General features: G+C 38.5%; 2 protein-coding genes across 5 annotated transcripts in view; both read right to left on the bottom strand.

Moving 5' to 3' along the window:
* Window positions 1-1,385: 1,385 nt before the first annotated feature.
* Window positions 1,386-12,053, bottom strand: LOC308693944 (cysteine and histidine-rich domain-containing protein 1-like). Its single transcript, XM_081371137.1, has 11 exons — window positions 11,842-12,053; window positions 10,439-10,488; window positions 9,445-9,501; window positions 9,000-9,160; window positions 8,750-8,853; window positions 8,585-8,643; window positions 7,613-7,683; window positions 7,429-7,531; window positions 7,221-7,340; window positions 7,042-7,104; window positions 1,386-2,682 (listed from the first exon to the last, which is right to left on the bottom strand). The coding sequence occupies exons 1-11, from the start codon at window positions 11,903-11,905 to the stop codon at window positions 2,515-2,517; spliced, it is 1,020 nt and encodes a 339-aa protein (XP_081227263.1). The 5' UTR covers window positions 11,906-12,053; the 3' UTR covers window positions 1,386-2,514.
* A 1,072-nt stretch (window positions 12,054-13,125) lies between these two features.
* nlrc3l (NLR family, CARD domain containing 3-like) overlaps window positions 13,126-21,486 on the bottom strand; it is a 9,347-nt gene continuing 986 nt past the window's right edge. For 2 of the 4 annotated variants that reach the window (XR_014030519.1, XR_014030520.1), the window contains exons 3-8: window positions 20,978-21,079; window positions 19,093-19,233; window positions 18,718-19,009; window positions 17,225-17,471; window positions 14,545-16,356; window positions 13,126-13,774 (exon numbers count right to left, since the gene is read on the bottom strand). Coding sequence is in view for 2 of the 4 variants with exons in the window: in XM_081371067.1 (XP_081227193.1) it covers window positions 14,765-16,356; window positions 17,225-17,471; window positions 18,718-19,009; window positions 19,093-19,233; window positions 20,978-21,079 (2,374 nt within the window). In the remaining 2 variants the exon portion in view is untranslated. Of the gene's footprint in view, window positions 16,357-17,224; window positions 17,472-18,717; window positions 19,010-19,092; window positions 19,234-20,977; window positions 21,080-21,486 lie in introns of all 4 variants that reach the window. The other 2 variants (XM_081371067.1, XM_081371066.1) reach the window with 1 other exon arrangement.

Raw genomic sequence — 21,486 nt, 5'->3', positions numbered from 1 at the left:
GTTGCGGTCAAGCAAAGCCAGCCGCGTTTTGAAAATACACGGTCAAGCCAGCCGCAAAAAAAAAAAAAAAAAAAAAGAGTGCGCCTATTACTGTGAATATGGTAATTTCAGTAACAGCAAAGAGAGATCGCGCTTTCAGGGCGCTTGATTTGCCCAGATCTAGGCTATCTATCTGTGAGTGACGATATAATAAGATGCCATATTTCGAGAGTTTTGGTACTTTACTCTGTTATCCTTTTAATTTACACTCACGTTGTCTTTGCAAGTTGTGCATTTGACTAATGTTTTTTTTTATTTTCTTTATAGGCCACATCTAGAGAATTTTTATGTAGAGGTTTACAACATAATTATTTGCACAAAAAAAGCAGTAAAATAAAGTACACATTTTACTGCAGCATTTTGGAGTTATGTCACATTATTTGACTACAGAGGCCTATAAATACCTCATTTCTAATAAGTAGAAAAAACTAATGTTCTGCTGAGCACACTTCAGAGCGTTAAAATGCTGAATTGTACGGCCTACGAACTCATAGACTCAGCGAGCACGCGCAATTTAAGTCCACGAGACCGAAAGTCCTCATGAAGTGCGCCATTTGGGACAGGGCCATTGGCTTCTGTGCGTCAGATGTCATGTCACTTAGTGTTAAAACTGCTACTGACTGTTTCGTTACTTTCTCAGACAGGTGCTTCAAATCCCTCATGCTGGATCTGTGCCCAGTTGTTAAAAAGTCAGAATGGAAAGCAAAATATATTTTAGCGCCATATTGGCCAGCCGCCCCTGGTTACAAATACTTAAATTCATATAACACTACTTTAACATTACTAAAGATACATATCGAGTGACTGAAACAATGTTTGTCATTTAATAGACTTATTTGATCACACCGAGTTGACAGTTTCAGCGTTCTTGTTTGTTTTATTTTAAGGATCTGAGATGAATTATTACCCATTGTCGCTCTCAGTGTCTAAAGGTCACCCACAAAAGATATTCACACACTCATTAGACGCTTTTTACATTAAGTAAAGCACATAAACAATACCTGAGATTTTCATTGTCATATTTTGTAAGTTGATGTTCCAGTCGGGACTTCAAAGAAATAGATGGTTAGAAAAAAAACGTATGTAACATTATTGCGTGTTGAGGCGTCGCGTCTGGTTTGAACGCACTGTAAAAACTGACAGTCAATGTAGAATGAATGTACAAATAGTTAATAAAACATTGATGTGATGGAATGGTTTTATAAAAAATTCCAGGGAAATTCTCCCTAATAAAGTTCCCACTATATTTACAAAAATAAAATCTCTAGCGAACGCATGCTATTTGAGCATTTGGCAAGTAAAATCTCCTTAAGTTAGACTGAATGATCAGACAGAAAGACAAATTTGAGAGTACAGTACAATAATTTAATGTTTACAGTAACATGAGAGTCTAATAAACAATAGATCCATCAGATTCACATAAACATACTTATATTTAATTCTAGTTTTCAGTGATTTACTGCAGTTTATTTCTAGAATGCCAAACCAGAGTAAGTGTCTGAAGCTTCATTCATGAAACGACATGACAAAAGTTCCCAATCCACGACACAAGTAAACCTAATCCAAGCTGATCTGAGACTGTTAAACTTAAGCTCAGCTAAGACTGTTGTTTAAGAGCAAATGAAAATTAAGGCTGTAAATCATCAAAACATGGAATGATAAAACAACAAAAAGGCAACATGTATATTTGCTTGTATAAATGTTGACAGCACTAACATAACAGAGGAAATAACCAAAATACAGACAAGACACTGTTTTTAAACATTTTGTTTGATATTTTGATGCGCATTATTTTGACTCATCTCACTCTCACCTCCACAGGAAAGAGTTACTCGACCAAATCTGTTTTATTGCCATATTGAATATTTATAATTCAGTGAAATCATTTTAGAAAGACTTAAGATGCCATATTGAATTAGACACCAATGAAAACAAGGCTGTGAGAGATATTAAACGAATTGTTCACCCAGTAAAATTAGTATTTCCACAAATTAAGTGGAAAAAATGTGCAAGGGGGAAAATACAAAAAAGTGATGCTGCATTGATGTCATATTAAACTGATTAATAAAACCAACTAGAAAAATGTGTTATTACTAGTTGACAGTTGTGATGTGATATAAAAATAACTGAAATTGCGGCAGCTCCTACAGTTAAAGATAGTTAGTTAGGTATCTGTAAGCATTAGTTTGATATTTACTATATTTTGATAAAGATTTCATATTATTATAATATTAATATAAATATTGTGTAAATGTACTTCTATCCCTCACAGCTTCGTTTTCATTCACATCTAAACTGATTAGAGTGTAAAGCAAGAACAGTCTGCGGCTGTGCTCATCCTACACAATTATCGGATTATTATGAACTCCAATAAAGTAAATCAATAATCTCACAGATTTGCCAGATCATACAGCGGGTGAGGATGCAGGTTTAGTTGATCACTGCTGTCTGAGAGCCTGAGCGAGTCGGCGGGAGTCAAGCGATCATTTTCTCTTGGTCTTGATCCTCTTTTTTCTCATTGGTCGGTTGAGGCTTTGGAGGGGGCGTGTCCAGCCGCGCCCAGGTTATAGGCTCCGCCTTCTTCATGACCACCTCCACTTTAGAGGCCATCATGTTAACAACACTCTTACTGATGTCAATCACCTGTCAAACACACAATCATATATCAACAAAAGACCCAAATACACTGCAAAATCATGAACTTTGAATTCTTATTTTGTCATTAATACACAGGGACAAAACCATTCAATGGATCATGTCTAATAAACACAACAGGTATTGTGCTTTTCCCCTTATTTGTGCTGGAACGTCATCTAATGGATGAAATTCACACTATAAATCATTGAATTAAAAGTGTTAAGTCTCTTTTTCACACTTTTTAGTACTAATGTAATCCAATCAAATATGGCATAAATTGTCACAGTGTTGGTTTATGTTCCCTGGTGTCCTCTAGAGGTCCTCTTCCCCCATGGTGTCATTTCATTAGGAACTGCATTCCCCACAATCCTTGTCTGCACTCATCACTGTTCATTGCACCCAGCTGTTCCCCATCATGATTGTTAGTTTCTGTGTGTATAAATACCCTGCCTGTTTAGTGTTTGTTATGGAGTCCTTGTTATTGTCACACCACCTCTGAGGTCTGGTTTTGCCTGTTTATTGTTTATTGCTGTCAGAGGAGGTGGTCGAGAGGAATCCTGACACCATTCTCCACTCTGGCCCCTCTTCGACCCTGGGCTGGTGATGTCCAGCCCAGAGCTCTGTTCGCGCTGATTCCGCCCAGCCCAGAGCCTGCACATCGCCATCAGAAACGGCAGAGGAGGAGGAAGACCTCCAGCCTCCCCAAAGATCCAGAGGTCGTCCTCGAGCAGCCCGCTGTCGTCACGGAGGCCATCCCCGAGCAGCTCGCCCTGCCGGCGCCTCCCCAGCAGCGACCTGGCACGTCTGCCGATCCAGAGACTGTTCACGTCACGTCTGCCGATCCAGAGACTGTTCACGTCACGTCTGCCGATCCAGTGTCTCCGGACAAGATGGCTGCCACCGAGCCTGTGTCTCCGGACAAGATGGCCGCCGCCGAGCCTGTGTCTCCGGACAAGATGGCCGCCGCTTCGCCTGTGTCTCCGGACAAGATGGCCGCCGCTGAGCCTGTGTCTCCGGACAAGATGGCCGCCGCCGAGCCTGTGTCTCCGGACAAGATGGCCGCTGCCGAGCCGGTGTCTGTTCCTGCGCCGGTGTCTGTTCCTGAGCCGGTGCCTGTTCCTGAGCCGGGGTCTGGTCCTGTTTCTGTTCCTGAGCCGATTCCTCTTCCTGAGCCGGTGTCCGCTCCTGTTCCTGTGCCATGGCCTCCCGAAGGGTCGTCTCCTCCCTGGCCTCCCGAAGGGTCGTCTCCTCCCTGGCCTCCCGAAGGGTCGTCTCCGCCCTGGCCGCCCGAGGGAAAGTCTCCGCCCTGGCCACCAGATGGATTGTCATCTTCGCCCTGGGTGCCCAAGGGGAGATCTCTTTTGGTCTGTTTTGCCCTGGCTGCCGGCTAAGCTGTTCCCCCCCTGTTCCTGTTCCCCTCCATGGACCTGGCCCCCCATCCCGCCCCCTGATCCTCCACCATTCCACCCCCCGCCTGGACTCTTGTTTTGTTTGCTTTTACGTCTTGGAGCATCTGGTAGCCGCTCCGTAGAGAGGGGGTGGGGGTATGTCACAGTGTTGGTTTATGTTCCCTGGTGTCCTCTAGAGGTCCTCTTCCCCCACGGTGTCATTTCATTAGGAACTGCATTCCCCACAATCCTTGTCTGCACTCATCACTGTTCATTGCACCCAGCTGTTCCCCATCATGATTGTTAGTTTCTGTGTGTATAAATACCCTGCCTGTTTAGTGTTTGTTATGGAGTCCTTGTTATTGTCACACCACTTCTGAGGTCTGGTTTTGCCTGTTTATTGTTTTGTGTTTTGGATTGCCTTATTTGGGTTTTGACCCTTGCCTGGACTAGTTGTGAGTACGGATTTTCCCTAATAAATACTGCATTATTATTATCTTCCCTCGTCTCCTTGAGTGTGGATCGTGACATAAATAAATGGAAGTATGAGAATTACATAGTTAAATGTAATATATATTATAAGTCATTCATTTCAAATATATATACACAATTTATATTTGTCTACCAGTGTTGTTTATTATTTAAATACTATTATTTCTATATATATATATATATATATATATATTTATATATATATATATATATATATATATATATATATATATATATATATATATATATATATATATATATATCTCATTGGATGTCCCTGAATTTCCTCAAATTAAATGATAAGAAAACTGAGATATCAGTGATTGGCTTTACTGCCTCAGTCAAAAGGATGGACTAGTCCTTTGATATTGATGGAACTCATGTTAAGCCTTCGTCATCGATTCGTAACCTTGGTGTCTTATTCGATCCAACTCTATCTTTTGTCTCTCATATTTCTTCTCTTGTTAAAAACTCTTTTTTCCATCTTTGTAATATTGCTCGTCTACGATCTTCTCTCACTTTAGCTGATGCTGAAACCTTAATTCATGCATTAATCACATCACGGCTGGACTATTGCAATGCATTATTTCTTGGTCTTCCCAAAAAACTTATTGCAAGATTACTATGTTCAAAACTCTGCAGCAAGAGTTCTCACCTCCACTAGACGTTCTGCTCACATTACTCCTCTGATTCATGACCTTCACTGGCTACCTGTGGCATCACGTATCCACTTTAAGGTATTGCTTCTAACGTCCAAAGCATTAAACGGATAGTTCACTTTGAAATTAAATTTTGGTATGTTTTAGCTTACCTCAAGGGCATCCAAGATGTAGGTGTCTTTGTTTCCGCAGTAGTTTCAATTTTTATATTTTTGGGTCAAACCGTTCTTGTCTGTCAGTCATATAATGCAGGTCTATGGTCACCACCTCAAAGAGCATGCACAGTGAAGTCCAAGTTAAACAATTCCCCATCATAAGTACACATTGATGGCCTAAGACACGAAACAAGCGGTTTGTGTGAGAAAATGAACAGTATTATAGTTCTTAGTACCATTTCTATTAGCCGTCTTACCTACAATCTCTGTTCTGTGTAAATGAGTGACGTACACGCACGAGAGATCACTTCCGGCGCTTTCCGGCGCTTGCGCAGACTAAGCCAGAACGCACGCACACGTCACACACCAGGATGCGCGCACGCCCTCAGATCACTTGTTGGTTGTGTACAAGAGGTAAAAATGATATAACTGTTCGTTTTCTCACACAAACCGCTCGTTTCGTGTCTTAGGCCATCAATGTGTACTTACGATGGGGAATTGTTTAATTTGGACTTCACTGTGCATGCTCTTTGAGGTGGTGACCATAGACCTGCATTATATGACTGACAGACAAGAACGGTTTGACCTAAAAATATCAAAATTGAAACTACTGCGGAAACAAAGACACCTACATCTTGGATGCCCTTGAGGTAAGCTAAAACATACCAAAATTTTATTTCAAAGTGAACTATCCGTTTAAATGGTCTTGCTCCCCAATATCTGTCTGACCTACTCTACCCTTACCACCCTGCCCGGTCCCTTAGATCAGCTGAACTTGGTTTATTGTCTATCCCTCGTTTCCGGTTGTCTACTGTAGGTGGAAGGTCATTTAGTGTTAATGCTCTTCAATTATGGAATTCGCTACCTCTTACACTACGCAATATGTATTGTAATGTACATTAAATATATTGTAATGTACAATGTAAAGCGACCTTGAGCTATGGAAAGGCGCCATATAAATAAAACTTATTATTATTATTATTATTATTATTATAGTATTCATTGTTTTGAATTAGGTAAAAAAAAATAATAATCAGCTTTCATTTTAATTTCACTTTTAGTATTTTTGCTGTGCTTTTTGTCATTTTTATTTATTTTAAACTTTAAAAAAAAAAATTCAGCTTTAGTAATTTCAGCACTTCATCTAATTTTTATATTATATTTTATTTCAGCTTTATTTCAACAACACTGTTGTCCACAAAGTAATTTTATGTACTTAAGGAATATTTTAGAATAAAAGTTTTTTAGGATCATAACAAATTCAAACTTTTCAATACAAGTGTAAAAAAACAAGTTTATCAAATTGTTATTATAGTTAACTAAAACTGAAAAAAAAAAAAGTTACTTTAAATACAATAAAACATCAACTGAAATCAAATGTAATATAAACATTACAAATATTTTTTAACTTATTGTATTTCAGCCATTTGCCAAGGCAACATTTTAGTTTAATTTGAAGTACTAAAATATCAAACTAAAACTGAAATAAAAAGTAAACAAAAAAAATATATATATGAAAAAAAAATTAAAAATACAACAAAATGAACTAAAATTAAAATTCTAAATATAAAAAATAAAAAGCTAGTTCAAAATATGAATAAATCAATAATGTTATCTCAATGACACTAAATGTGTTTTAAGGACAGATAATGGCTGGTCACTGACACTCACCCCCCACAGGCTCATCTTCAGCTCAAACTCTTTTTCTCCATCAAAGATCAGACGCATTTTCAGCTGCAGAAAAAAATCATTCATCAGACAAAAAAAGTACAGACCATTAATAAATAACATCACCACACTGGACAATGGCAAAAACACATATATCACTTTAAACAGTCGAACTCCCTCACCGAGATGCTGTTCGCTTCCACAGAACAAAGCTCAGGATTCGAGTTCTTTGCATAGATAGACATGGTCACATGACTTCCTGTCTGGTGCCAATCAAATCGACATGGAGCCACTTTGTTACCCTGCAGAGACAGAAAACACACGCGTTTGAGAATCATAGTCTATCATGTGATCTTGACCTGATGGACATGAAGCCATTGCTCGGCTCACCGTGTCTTTCCTCCACTGGTGTGATCCTTTATTACAGCCCTCCTGAGACAGGAATGAGTTAAAATCAGACGTCTTCCTCTTACAGCAGCTCCAGTACTTCATCCTGAAACCATGCATGCTCATAAAATACCGTCTAAAAAGATGAAATAGTTGCTTTTCAGCATCAGTTATAAATTCTCCTCACCCCTCGTGGAAGATGGGCACTCCAGGATGATATGAACACGTTTCTGCATCAGTCTTTGGTCCGTTGTATGTCTGATAATCATAATGGCATAATATTAGCACACATTTAATTAAAAAAAAGGTTAATATACTGTATACAGTAAGGTTCCATCTGTTAACATTAAGTATATTAGTAAACGTGAACTAACAATGAAAAATACTTCTAAACCATTTATTAATCTTCATTTACAAATATGCTAATCGATCAAAAAAATCTAAAATTGTATCAGTTAATATTATGTAATGTTCTTGAGTTGACATTAACTGACATTGAACAGTTGTATTTTTTATTAACAAAGATTAAATAATACTGTGGCAAATGTATCACTCAATGTTATAATGCATTTAATGATGTTTAAGAGGCCATTTGATGTCTTGATTTTGTTTTTGGGCTCTACAAGAACAGGTTTTCATGTTCAAAAAACACATTATTTCCCCATATTCTCCATTGTTGCAGCTCCTCTCTTCCCAGTCTGTCAGTAACGCTCTGTTGAGTTCCTGTCTCTATGAAGCCCCTCCTTCTGAAAAGCACACTGTGCTCTGATTGGTCGGCTGGATCAGTGTGTTGTGATTGGTCAAGAATGTGAATGTGTTTGGGAAATGTCCCGCCCCTTACCATAACCTCGAGTTTCAACACACTACTAACTAACTCAACCAGGCTCCGCCCCTTTATTCTGCATATTTATTATTTAAATGATGAATATTGTGACGTGTTCGTTCCTGGAAGAAACTCAAGACTACAATGGAGGCATTTCAGGGAGTTCAGAAACAGTGACACTGATATAGAGAATAACTCCTGCTGGAGGGACTCAAACATGCTCAAACAGCAACATTACACACCAAAGAAAGATGAACATGGAAAAATAATAATAGGTCCTCTTTAAACTAACATGACTTATATCACCATAACATACAGAAGAAATGTTCTTCTAACCTTTGAGCAGCCTCCATTTTTACACGCCGTCCCAATTTTGACCTCACTTCCTTCCTCTTCTGGAGGTCAAAAAGATGCACATGTCAGGTTTAAGATGGTCAAGTAACTAAATAAAACGAGAATGAATCTAGAACCTCCTGCAAGTTTATAATGATGTAACGTCACCTTTCTCTTGGAGCTGAGCGGCGTCTGCGAGTCTGAGTTTCTCGAGCGTCTGGTTCAGAGACGGGGAGACTTTCCTCTGCAGCTCCACCAGCGGCTCCTCAGCGCTGAAACAACATTTATAAAGCGCTTTATACAATACACATCCTTTCAAAGTAGCTTCACAGTAGTAAACAAGAATAAAGTGAATTTGAGGTTAGCAGCCATTATAGCGATGATGATGATGATGAAGATGAAGAGGAGGAAGAGTTACCTGGGTCTCTGGATGGACTCCAGTGGTTTGGGGGCCTGGATGATATACTCATTAAACCTGGGCTTCAGATCCTCCAGCTCTTTCTTCTCTCCTGAGACCTTCACGTCTGGTTTCACGGGTTCAAGCGGCTTCTCGCTGTTATGAGGACCTTTAGTGCAGCCCTGACAGAGAACAAGCCATAAAACAGGAGACATTTGCATGCATTTGCTTTAATTATCTTAGTGACAGAATTCATGGATGTCGAAGAGATTAAGGAATTTTACATGGTTCTGATATCGGTTAGCAACTGACAGTGAGAATTTGAGTACACCAATGCAAAACAGAAAATAGTTGTTCTCTCTCTTTTCTTCTGAAGAAGCATGCTGTGTTTAGACACCATCAAACACAAAAACACATTTATTTGCGTGTAAAATGTTCTGCTGAGATCTGAGAATGAGACACTTACCACAATACTAAGAAAATCTGAGAAGTCTGTTGTCCGTCTCTTACAACACGACCAACCCTGAAGAAAGCAAGAGATAAAGAAAGACAGAGGGTTCGTTGGAGTGTCTTTTAAAGGAAACATATGCATTATTGCACCCAGAACAATACAAAAACATTTCTCAGAAGACTGACACCAATAAGTACCAGTAAACAGTACAAAATAAAAGGAACACTCCACCATTTTTTGAAATAGGGCTTATTCACCGTCTTTCCTACATTTAGATAGGTGGGCAAACGCATTTTTGTCTCAGCGCATGCATTGTTTTATTTTGGAAGCGCCACCGCTAGCTTAGCTTAGCATAATGAATGGAATCCTTTGTTGCCAGCTAGCATGTCATGAGTAAAAGTGATAAAAAAAAATAATAAAAAAAACGAATTACTTCTTGTGGCCTGTGTATTCACAACGAGTACAAATAGCGATGCAGATTAAGACTAGGTGATTTCCTAGGCAGATATTGACTTGGGACTATATTGGGGTGAAGCACAGGCAAAGCACTGCAACTCTAATGCTACATTATGGGAAGAGATTTAGCAGACGGGATTTAAACTTTGTCGTCTGAAGACCCAGGATTGTTTTGAAGATGAAAAACTCACAGCGTTCGGCTGATCTTGCGTCTGTCAGAGCAGAAGCGACAGTATTTTTCTGTATGTTTTTCCATCGTCTCCGGTCTTGCTTCATATGTAAATTGCATGAGCTTATTCTGTCCATTAGATCGAAAGATCTGAATAAACCCAAACATTTACCCGCCCATAGACCCTCCCCTCGAAGAAATCAGGACAGAAGTGGTTTAAAGTGGACAAAAGTGACTTATTAAAACATCAGGTGTAAACGGGAATGTGTGTCCCTCGTCTACTTGTGATCCGATCGACCAAAACGCATCTTAATTCCAGGTGTAAACAGGGTCTAGAATGAAAAGAATAAATACTTCATATATCCACGATCTTCAGGCACTCACCTTCAGAGCATCATGAAACACAGGAACTCCAGGATGGTACGTACACGCATCTGCAAAACATATCAGTCATGAAACTCTAGAGGGCGCCGCAGGCTGATGGTATTTTACATGCAATCTACAAGCAATCACGTCATTACTGCATGGTACAAGCTGATTGGCCTCTGCTGATCCTGCAGCCAATGAGATCGCTTGCTCATCGTTTAAATGGTCTGGTTGTTTGTTTGCTGTAAGCTGGTAATGAAGTTCCTCTCCACCTCCCCAGCTCCACCTGCCTAGATCTGCTACAGGATTTATGTATATTATTTATGCAGCAGCCGCATATCTTACATGATCTGTGTATCTACTAGCAGTAGCGAGTCCATACTTGCTCTGTAACAGTAATAATCAACAGCAGTGTAGCAGATCTAATCCACCAAGACCAAATACATTAACATTACCATATTCAGTAACATGCTAAAACTGTTCGAGAGTTGTCATGATTGAAATGATTTTACACTTAAAATCACGTGTAACATTATTATCCAATCACTTATTTGAACATTTGTGAATGATTTAATCATTAGTAGTGACAGTAGTGTATTATTGTTAATTAATTTTTATACATTACTGTTTTTATTAAATTAATATATTTTTATTATTTTTTTTCTGAAATACAATTTTCTTGAATCAGAGTAGCTGAACCTGAATGAGGGAGCAAAATGTAAATCAATGTTTCAAGGATTTGTTTTTTTCAGGAAAGTTCAGGAAAAAAGCTAGTAAGCTATAATTAGACATAAACTTGGGTAACACTTAAAATTATGTTAACTAACATTATATGCATGTTTGTCAAGCAGTGTCAGTGTGGCATGTGATCACAAATATCAGTTAATTATATATGTATAATTATTAGGCTATATAATAATAATAATAATAATAATAATAATAAATAATAATAATTCAAATAAAAATATTAAATCTAAAGTGATTTGTAAGTTTATGCTTCAAGTATGTAATGTTTCAGGAAAAATATGGCAAATATATGAAGTTATGTGGCATTTTCCTTTGATCTTTTATACATTAAATAATGTTTGGTGATGTTTTATGATAATGTAAGAGCCCTTTATAAGGACAGCAAGTTACATAATTCATTGAGCTCAAGTATTATGCAGTGCTGTCCAGTTCACTAACACACTTACATGCATTATATTCTACAAAGCAAGCCTTATATTTCAATTAACAACACTGCATATTTCTGACTCTGTTGTGTTTCTTAAAAACCAGAGCCATGCATGCTTTGTTTGGTTGGAAACGTAAGAGTATGAAGCTAAATAATAGACAGCGCGGTAACGTCACACAAAAAATAATAAGTAACACTTTCGATTATGAATAAACTTTGTAACTAGATTAGTGTAACAAACACTCACCCTCTGGATTGATTTCTGGATCAAATCGCTGCCCGCAGCCTTTATTATAACAAAGCACAGACATTGCGGACGGTTCACGATACAGATGAAGTATTCACAACTCGTAATAACAGTTTTTTAGTCTTTTATTGCACTGAATGTTCGGTTTTGATGTCTGGAGCGCGCGTGTATATTGTGCCTCGCGCAGGATCTTTCCTCTGCCGGAAACTCGCGACGCGTTCGGGAAAATTCGCGAACTTTTCTGACACTCGACCGCAGAAACGGAAATAAGTGGGTAGAACGGCGGTCAGAATTAATTTACATGTGATAAATGTGGTGGGTCTATTAATTTTATTTTTATATTATGACGATTCCTTGAGTATTTTTAATTTAATGGCTTTTAAGGTTTCTCGTTGTCATCATTTAATGTAAATTATTGTCCTATATTGGCGCTGCTGATATTGGTGTTGTCACGTGGCAGCTGCTACTTTTCTCAGCGCTCGTCAGGATGAGCCAATCACAGTCGATTACGATTACTATAGAAGCTGTTTTATAAAATTAATTTTCTAAAAAAAAAATGCTGTGACGGATTTACATTTTTATCAAAGATAACAATTCTCGGAAATCAATACATTTTAACGTTTAAGCTTTCTAGTGTATTGGTGTCTCCAATAAAGGAAATTCATGTCTTGAGATTTGAATGTTTGGATGGAGGATTCGTGTTTCTGGGCCGCCAAACGCCCCCTGGAGGAAAATTATTTTATGTCCAACGAGAAACAATTATTACCTCTAGAATTTTCCGCGTTACACCCGAACCAGCACATGGCAGCGACTCGTGCAACATCGGCAAAGCTCGGGAAAACGGTCTCTAGATGTGGTTCAGGTTCCCCTTTTAATGCAAGTCTTACCAAGCACCAGCAATAATTGTGTGTATATATATTAGTAATACATCACTAATATGTAATTTAATGTACCTTGTCACTACAAATATGCTAATATGCTCACTTAAATGTGATAAGCTGGTAAAGTTTTATTTAAATTAGAAAAAAAAAAAAAATCATGAGAAAAATAGAATTTGGTGATAAAAATATTAAAGAGACATAGCTTCTGTGCATTTTAAACTTTTGGGGAATTAAAAAAAAAAAACATGCATTTATATTCCCCCCCCCCTCAAAAAACAGTTACATTACGTTATATTTTATATAAACACATACAGATGCCTATTGCTGTATAACCTATACATTAGATATTGACGTTAAATATTTCGAAAAATTTGACATGGTAAGAAACACCACTGCTCCACCATTCCAAGAGACATTTTTATTATACGTTACTCAATGACACAATGGTAATAAAGGCATATAAATCAACGTAAATCAACAACCCTTGGCTTTCCAACCCAGATTTTCAGTCACACTACCCTTAAAAAAAAAAAAGAGGGGGAAAAAAAGAAAAGTGGCAAATTAAATACTATTGTTGCTCAAATTCATTCAGATGTCAGTGAATCCAAGCAAACTGGACTATTTGAACATATTCTGGATCATTAACTACATGATTTCTTACTAAAGAGTAAATCTGAAGCATAAACAAAATCCATTAATATTTTATGATTACAAACCTGAAAAACAACAAACGCTCATATCAGAATAACATGAATAAAAACAAGCATCAGAACACTGTCTAGTCAGGATAATAAATTCTAGTACTGCATGTGTCACACAGCCGGATCACTGAATAATGCGTTTACTAGAGTTTGCATTGGGTGCTGGTGACTCTGCAAACCAGCCGTTGTTGATAAACTGCACGTCCAGTTCTTCAGCCCCTTGTGCACTTTAATGACATTAGTGCTATTATTATCTGTTCTCATACTGACACAAACAAGCAAACTAATGTTCTCTGTTCAGCACCTAAAAGGAGGAATAGCTCACCCAACAAATACAGGATTAAAGGCACACTATGTAAGTTTTCACCACTAGAGGTCGTTTATTCAAACAAAGGCGTGGCTTGATGACGCCTTGATTTCGTGGATTCATGGGAGTTGTCTTCACTTCTACAGCCAGTGGAGAATACGACGGCACTCAGGCAGAAATCATATTCATGGATGACCGGTAATGTATTGAAGATTTATTTGCGTTGGAGCGACTGCTAATGAGAGACGAGCAGCTCGAGAGCAGTGGAGCTTTTATTATCCAACAGACGCCTCCGCTTCTTCTGGTCATGCGTATGTTGGGTAACGCAGCATTGTTTTATCATATCAGATACATTTGAGTGTGTCGAAAGTTATGCTACTCTGTGCGTTCACTCGGCGGCTACTATACGAGACACTTGTTACACACTGCAGTGAGCTAGATCAATATTAAACATGGTACTCGCGGTAAAGCAAGAAAACAAGATGTAAACAAAAAGACTGTGTTGAGCTGTATAACAATGATTAGTTCTCTGTCGATGAATGTATCCAAACAGTTGCTCACCTGTCTAATAAAACACATAATATATTAAAGCATCTTTGGTGTTCCCATGGCTTCTACGGGTATGATGCCATTGATAGGCGACACACGATTAAAACTGCTTATTTCACTGGATTTAAACATTCTTAGAAACATTTGGGATAATGCAAGTGCACAGATCAGCAAAATATATAACATTGTTCTAGTGGCTTCGGGATATTCTGATCCAAAAATCTTACATAGTGTGCCTTTAATCACCCATATTTGCAAATTACACACGATAATGTCATTCAAACCCATGCTTTTTTACCCCAGAAACAAAAAATGGAGTGTTTTATCACTGTCATCCCATTCAATGAAAGCAGCAGTGACTTAAATCTGTACACGTGTTTGGGTGAACTATCCCTTAGACCAGATTGATTTGCGTGGGACGCTGCTTTTAGTTTAGTGTTCCACAGTCCCGCTTGAGAGATTAATCCATTTTCTACTATTCTCACTCATCTTTCGTCTTTGCCTTCCTCCAGTTCCACCATGCACAACTCCAGGTTTCTTCGCCTGTCAGGGTGGATGTTTTCCCTCATCTTTTTGTTGATGTATTTGACCAAGTCCTCCGTGCCTTTGGCTTTGGGATGATAGTGACCGAGCACGTATCCACGGAGGTTATCCTCAGTTCCTGGAGTCACCAATCCGATCAAAAAGCGAAGAAACATGTCCAGATGTCCGTTCGGAGAAGCCAGCATGCGGTCGATGGCGGGACGGTACATCTCGATCACGGGGCGATCCTTGCCTGTTGTACCCTGTAACCAAGACTTTTGGCTCGATATAAACACGTTTTTCGCGTGTTTCCTAAACGCCACGTACACGTACATGGCGGCCATGTACTCCTGTATGGTAACGTGCACGAACTTGAAGACCCACGTCTCTACGTCTTCGCTCGCCCGCCTGACTTCGGTGGTTAACTCATCACGAGTGCGCAAATCTTCATAGGTCAGGTTAACATTTCTCAAATCAGCCACGGTAAACTCGTCTCGTCCATCTAGAATCATTCGATACGCCATCTTCCCCATCAGCTCTATAAACGCCTTATCTTCATCCTTCCACTTTTGCGCCTCCACGTTACAGCCGCGATACTTCTCGAACGAGCGGTTCATTTGGACGACGACGTACTGCGAATAAAACGCCGTGATGCCAGGTGGATGTTTGCCATAGTCGGGATCTCGAAACGCCCGTTCGAAGATAAACGCCACCATCCAGCTGAAGAGAGGAAGATGGCAGATGATTTCAAGAGCTTTGGAGCGTTTCATTTGGTCATAAACCTTCCTACCGAGCTCGGGTGGGTCGGTGGTTCTCTTGGTAAAGTACTCTTCTTTGTTTTGATCCGTGAATCCTCTCAACTCTACAAACCTGTCGATTAAATTGGGAGGGATTTTGTATGCGGCGGAGACGTGGCTGGTGATCCAAACACAAGCGTTAGGAAGCAACGTGCCTTTGATTAAGCTCGTGAGAAGGGCGTCAAGTGGCGCTTTCTCCCTGGCGCTCGTTATAGTTTTGTTGTTTTCGAAGTCCAGTTGATGACGGCAAACTTCTAACGCATCGATAATGAAGAGACACAAGCAATCTTCCTTCTCGATGAATCCGATGTCCTCGGCTTCGGCGAAGTAGCGTGAGAGCGTCTCTAGGAAGCTCAGGTCTCCACCTTTCGCAATGTGCAACTCTTTCGCCGGAATTGGGAACACTAATTGAAAATCCTGATTGTTTTTGTCCTCCATCCAATCCACGATGAACTTACTCACGGCCACCGTTAGACCGCAGGCAGGGATTCCCGTCATCATGACCGTACGGATTGGTTTGTGCTCGGGAGGAAGGGGGCGGAAGATGTCGGCGGCCCTGATTGCCGTCTCCTCGACCATGAACGGGATCCGTCGGACTTCGTTCTCAGTGTTGACAGGGTCCCTTCTGCCTCTGATGACGGTTACGGGTTCGACGTAGACGTCACTGATGTAGCGCTGCTGACCTGGACGACATCGACCCTCGTAAAGAGAGTAATAGCGCCTGTCGTGGGCTATTCTCAGATCATACTGTAACAAGGCTGCACAGAAACAAAACAGAATTTATTACGCTTTTTAACATGCAAGGTTTATTTTATAACACATTTTACACTGAAATAATTAGCCATATTCAAAAATGAAAGGAACAGTTCACTCAAAAGTCATAATTTATTGTGAATTAACTAGAATTTACTGTACTGATTACTCATTTCTGTATACGTTTAATCAATATCGTGAGTCAGAAGTAAAAATAATAAATAAAAATGTACACTACCAATCAAACTTTTTGGGTCAGTATGATTTTTTTTTTTCTAAAGAAACTAATACTGTTATTCAGCAAGGATGCATTAAACTGATCAGAAGTGACAGTAAAGACATTTATTATGTTAAAATATTTTCATTTCAAATAAATGCTGCTCTTTTGAACTTTCTGATCAATCCTGGAAAAAAAAAAAGTATCAGTTTCCGCTGCTTCAGATTTCTGTGGAAACTGTTTTCAACATTGTTGATAGAAATGTTTCTCGAGCAGCAAATCAGCTTATTAGAATGATTAATAACAAAATTAATATTGGTGCATCCCTACTAACTGTGTGACAAATTACGTTAATGGTGCAATTTCATGTGCTTTAATAATTTATTTGCATTAAATGAATGCATTAAGGATTTTGAATTAATTGTGTTAACATTGACAGCCCTAAATTACTTTTTTACTGTTTTGATCAAAGTATATATATATATATATATATATATATATATATATATATATATATATATATATATATATATATATATATATATATATATATATATATATATATATATAAAATGATAAATATAAATAATGTTTATACTTTTTGGGGGCAACTGTTCCTTGAGCATCTATCAGGTGACGTGTGAAAGCTGCTGTACCTCGTCTACAGGTCTTCCTCAGGATTTGGGCCAAATCGTCCCTTCTGATGTTCTGGAGGTTTCGTACAGTGAGATGGAGAGCCTCTCCCAGCTTACAGATCTCGATCATTTTATCAGCCACATCCAGCGCGTCAGTAAGATCCGCAATCATAGAGTAGTTCTTCTTGAAGTTGCAGTGACTGCTCAGACTACGCTTAAAATACGACATCTCTGATGGACGAAGCTGACCAAGACTGTTCACCATGGCCTGAACGAGACAAGACACATCTGTAATATTTATCTGAATATAGTGCAAGATAAAGTGTAACCCATGTGCATCAAAAAAGTTTGATCTCATTTTAAAGACCGTTGGATGTTTTTTTTTTTTTTTTTTTAGTAAAATAAAAAGTATAAAAAGTGAAACAAAAAAGTTATAAATGTTGCAAAGAAGTTGAATGGTTTTGTCCCTGTATATTAAATTAATGACAAAAGACTGCAAAATCATGAACTTTGAATTCCTCTCTGGTGTATTTGGATCATTTCCCAGAAAAAAAAAAAAAAAAAGAGGAGGAAGCGAAAGGATAATATGAACTAGGCTAGGCTTGGGAAAAGAGTCCAACTTGGCATGACAACTTTGCAAATGGAGCGTGAGGCAAGTCGTTTTAAGTTTTAGCGCCATGTTGGATTGATCAATACGCTATTTCATGTTGCATTTTGTATGGTTAGTCAGTAGACGTAGGTCGTAGCAGCAAACACACTGAGATGATCATGATAAATGACAGAAAATGATCGCAGGCCATCTTTGGTTGCAAGACCGTGACACTGTACGACATAGGACCACCATTTAGGAGGAGGGCTGCATGATTAATCGCACTTTACACGTAATCGCACTTAAATCGAATTGGCTTACAGCGATTTTGAAATCGCAAAGGCTGCGATTATTTTTTATGCACAGCTTGTCATTGATGTACGGCTCCGTAAACGCTGCTCCATTTGACAAGCACTGAGTTTGAGTCACTTGTGACGTGCATTTGAAAAAGCAACATCTTTCCAAACATGAGAAGCATTTATGAACCTCTTTCCAACAACAGACATTTAATAACATGGTTTTACTCCAAAATCGCTTCATAACAACAGTTGAGCTCATCTTTCTGTGAGATGATGTGGCTTCTTATACAGAATAAGGCAATAGTATGTTTATTAGTCATGTTAATCAAAGCATTTCAATCTTGTTTATTCAGCTACAGATAGTATGATGGCGAAAGGGATTTCCTGGAACGATGTGTGTTATTCTTCTGCTATGGGAGTGAGTGAGTGAGTGAGTGAGTGAGTGAGTGACCCTCTGGCTTTCAGATCGAGCAGCATTTACTATCGATCACAGAGCCGTACTTCACTGACAAGCTGCACATAAAATAATCGCAGCCTTTACCAGATCACGTGCAGTTTCATTTCAATCAATTGTACAGCCCTAATTAGGAGGAAACAAAACAGCAGAATCAAAAACAGCGACTGACCGTTAGAATGTGGCGCAGGGTGAGGGAGCTGTGAGTGTGTCGAAACTGCAGACCGGCGCCCGCTGGAGGCGGCGGCGGAGGCTCCTTCGGTTCATCAAAATGTACAACAATTTCATCGAAATCATAAGCCGGCTCCTCGCTCCGCTCCTCCTGCACCTCCATTGCAGCACTTTCATTGGACTGTTCCTGCGGGTCTGTCTCGCCCATCTCTCGGTCATCCGGCTCTTCATTCAGCGTTCTGTTTGTCCTCACGTCGCTCCGCACCTCAGATTGCTCCACGAACATGGGCTCTCTGTTAATGACAATGAAGTGAGTCCTTTGAGCATAGGTAAACTATTCACTATTTAGATGCATGCGTGTTGTGGATGTAGTTACTCGTGTCTTGGAGGAGAGGCTTCTTTGTACACTATGGACTGCTGTCGCAGAACCAGTCCATCTTGGAATATGCTGGACTGATTTGTGTGTGTTCGTTCAGTAATCGCAGTCTCTGGAGATCCTGAGCGGTAAAGCCTGACCCTGTACAACATATAAATATGATATAAATACATAAATGGACTATAAAATGATTCACATTTGTGTCCACAACATAAGTACTACACTAAAATTTAACTTTACCAAACATACAGTACTGCTCAAAGGTTTGGAAACATTTGTTTTTGAAAGAACTCTTTAATGCTCAAGGCCTGCTTTTATTTGATAAAATACAGTAAAAACAGTATTATTGTGAAAAATTACTACAATTTAAAAAAAATGGTTTTCCATTTTAATATACTTTAAAATGTAATTTATTCCTGTGATCAAAGCTGGATTTTCAGCATCATTACTCCAGTCTGGAGTGATCCTTTAGAAATCAGTATATTATGATTTATCAATGTTGTGCTCCTTAATATATATTTTTTTTTTTAAACCTGTGACACTTTAACTTTTATTCATCAATAAATCCGGAAAAAAGAACAGCATTTATTAAAAATGGAAACCTTTAACAATATCCTCCTGAGTCCCAGAAAAAGAAAAAAAGTTTAAGTTAGTTTACGTTGCACGTTTACGTTGTCTCCCTAATCAAACACACCTCATTCAAGGTTAATGAGCTGATGAGTTGAATGAGGTGTTTGATTAGGGAGACAACGAAAACGTGCAGTGTTAGTGGTCCTCCAGGACAGGTTTGAGAACGTTTGTATAAAGATGATTCTCAACTATGTTATGAAAGATATAACAGAATGAACTGATACACCATTTTACTTTATGCAATATATGGATAAAATGGCCAGAAATTAATATCCCCATTCAATGAAATGTATCTATACACTGTATCTAATGTGCACATTATTGTGTTCTTGGAGCAACATTTAATGAAAGTAGTTTAATAATTGGAGTAATAATTAGCAACGTTTTAATAATTATAATAATAATAATATCTAATATTTCATAGGAATATTGATGTATAACTTATTTCTATATTCACTTGTGGTGCCTCCCGAAATGCCTGATAAACATGATTTAAGTCCTGGTGTCCTCTACAGTGGACATGTATAAAAGCAATGCCCTGTTCTGTAACAAAGTCATTTTTTTATTTGAAACCCCATAAATGTTTGCCTGAGATGTTGGTTTATGAAATACAATTTGAAAAGTAGTCCGATTTAAATTATAATTACAATATATTATCATATTTCCTACATTTGATCACCAAATAAAATGTCAGACCAAGGAGAGGTTGTTTTCATGGTGAAACCTCCAAACATTTGTGGAAAGCCCTGATTGTGCTCTTTACAATACACCCAGGTTGTGACATGTATGATGTTAGAGAAATTCACTAAAACAATGTCCACTACAGTAGACAAAATTCTATTCCTGGGTCCCAGGAGAATAAAAATCTTTACTATCACTTTTTATCAAAGGGGATCATGTGACACTGAAGACTGGAGTAATGATGCTGAAATTTCTAATGCTGAACATTTTTAATTACATCAGGATAATTGATCTCCCTGTCACACCTATTAACCTCAAAACAAGAATGAACCATCAATTTTAAATGATAAAATTAATGAGTTCTCCTGTAGCATGTTCAAAAGTTGACAAGATCCAACCTTATTTGATATAAATAACTTAGTTTCTATCAGTTTTGACATGATTAAGCAAGCATAACATTCACTCCATCACTTAAAACTGTTTTATTACTATTATTCATAGAATGAGACCAAGATGCTTTTTGTTTTGCTCAAATTGTTTTTTTTTGTGATGGTTAAGTTGTATATTACTGTACTTTGTTTCTGCATGTTTGAGCGGAGGTTCAAAGTCATCTTCATCCTCCTCATCATCGCTATGCATGGAGCCATAACTGCTGGGCGGCCGGTCCGTCATGACCCTTAAAAACAAATGTTCACATCAACGTTAAAAGCAAACAAAATGACAGCAGCAGAAACGGGCATGTGAGCAGTCATCGGAAAAATTGCTCCACAACATACTTTTGCACATGCATAACTGATACCTGTAATTCAGAGGCCAAAATTAAAAGCATAATTAAAACACTCTGATGGCTGAACCTTTTCTGTAATTAAATGTACATAAGAATCAAAGCAACTCATGTGTGAACCAACCTGACTGTCCACGAAATGTCTGAACCCGCATAGCTTCTTTAAATGCAGATTATATTTCAAGCCAGAAAAAAAAAAAAAAAAAAGAAAGAAAAAAAAAAGTGTTCTTTCCAACTAAGTGGCTTGTTATTTGATCAGTCACTAACACACATGCTGGTGGGAATGAAGCGACAATCCT

This window comes from Scardinius erythrophthalmus (genome assembly GCF_964197995.2).
Source record: "Scardinius erythrophthalmus genome assembly, chromosome: 7".
NCBI classification, from domain to species: domain Eukaryota; kingdom Metazoa; phylum Chordata; class Actinopteri; order Cypriniformes; family Leuciscidae; genus Scardinius; species Scardinius erythrophthalmus.
The sequence above is the reverse complement of the archived record's forward strand: the minus strand, read 5'-3'. Positions and strand labels throughout refer to the sequence as shown.

Excerpts from the sequence above, each read along its gene's own strand:
- LOC308693944 (XM_081371137.1), bottom strand. The coding sequence starts at position 11,905 with ATGTCTGTGCTTTGTTATAATAAAGGCTGCGGGCAGCGATTTGATCCA. Across the intron at positions 7,532-7,612 it reads GTGCCCATCTTCCACGAGGG|GATGAAGTACTGGAGCTGCT; the intron begins GTGAGGAGAATT and ends GCATGGTTTCAG. Across the intron at positions 7,341-7,428 it reads ACCAGTGGAGGAAAGACACG|GGTAACAAAGTGGCTCCATG; the intron begins GTGAGCCGAGCA and ends CTGTCTCTGCAG.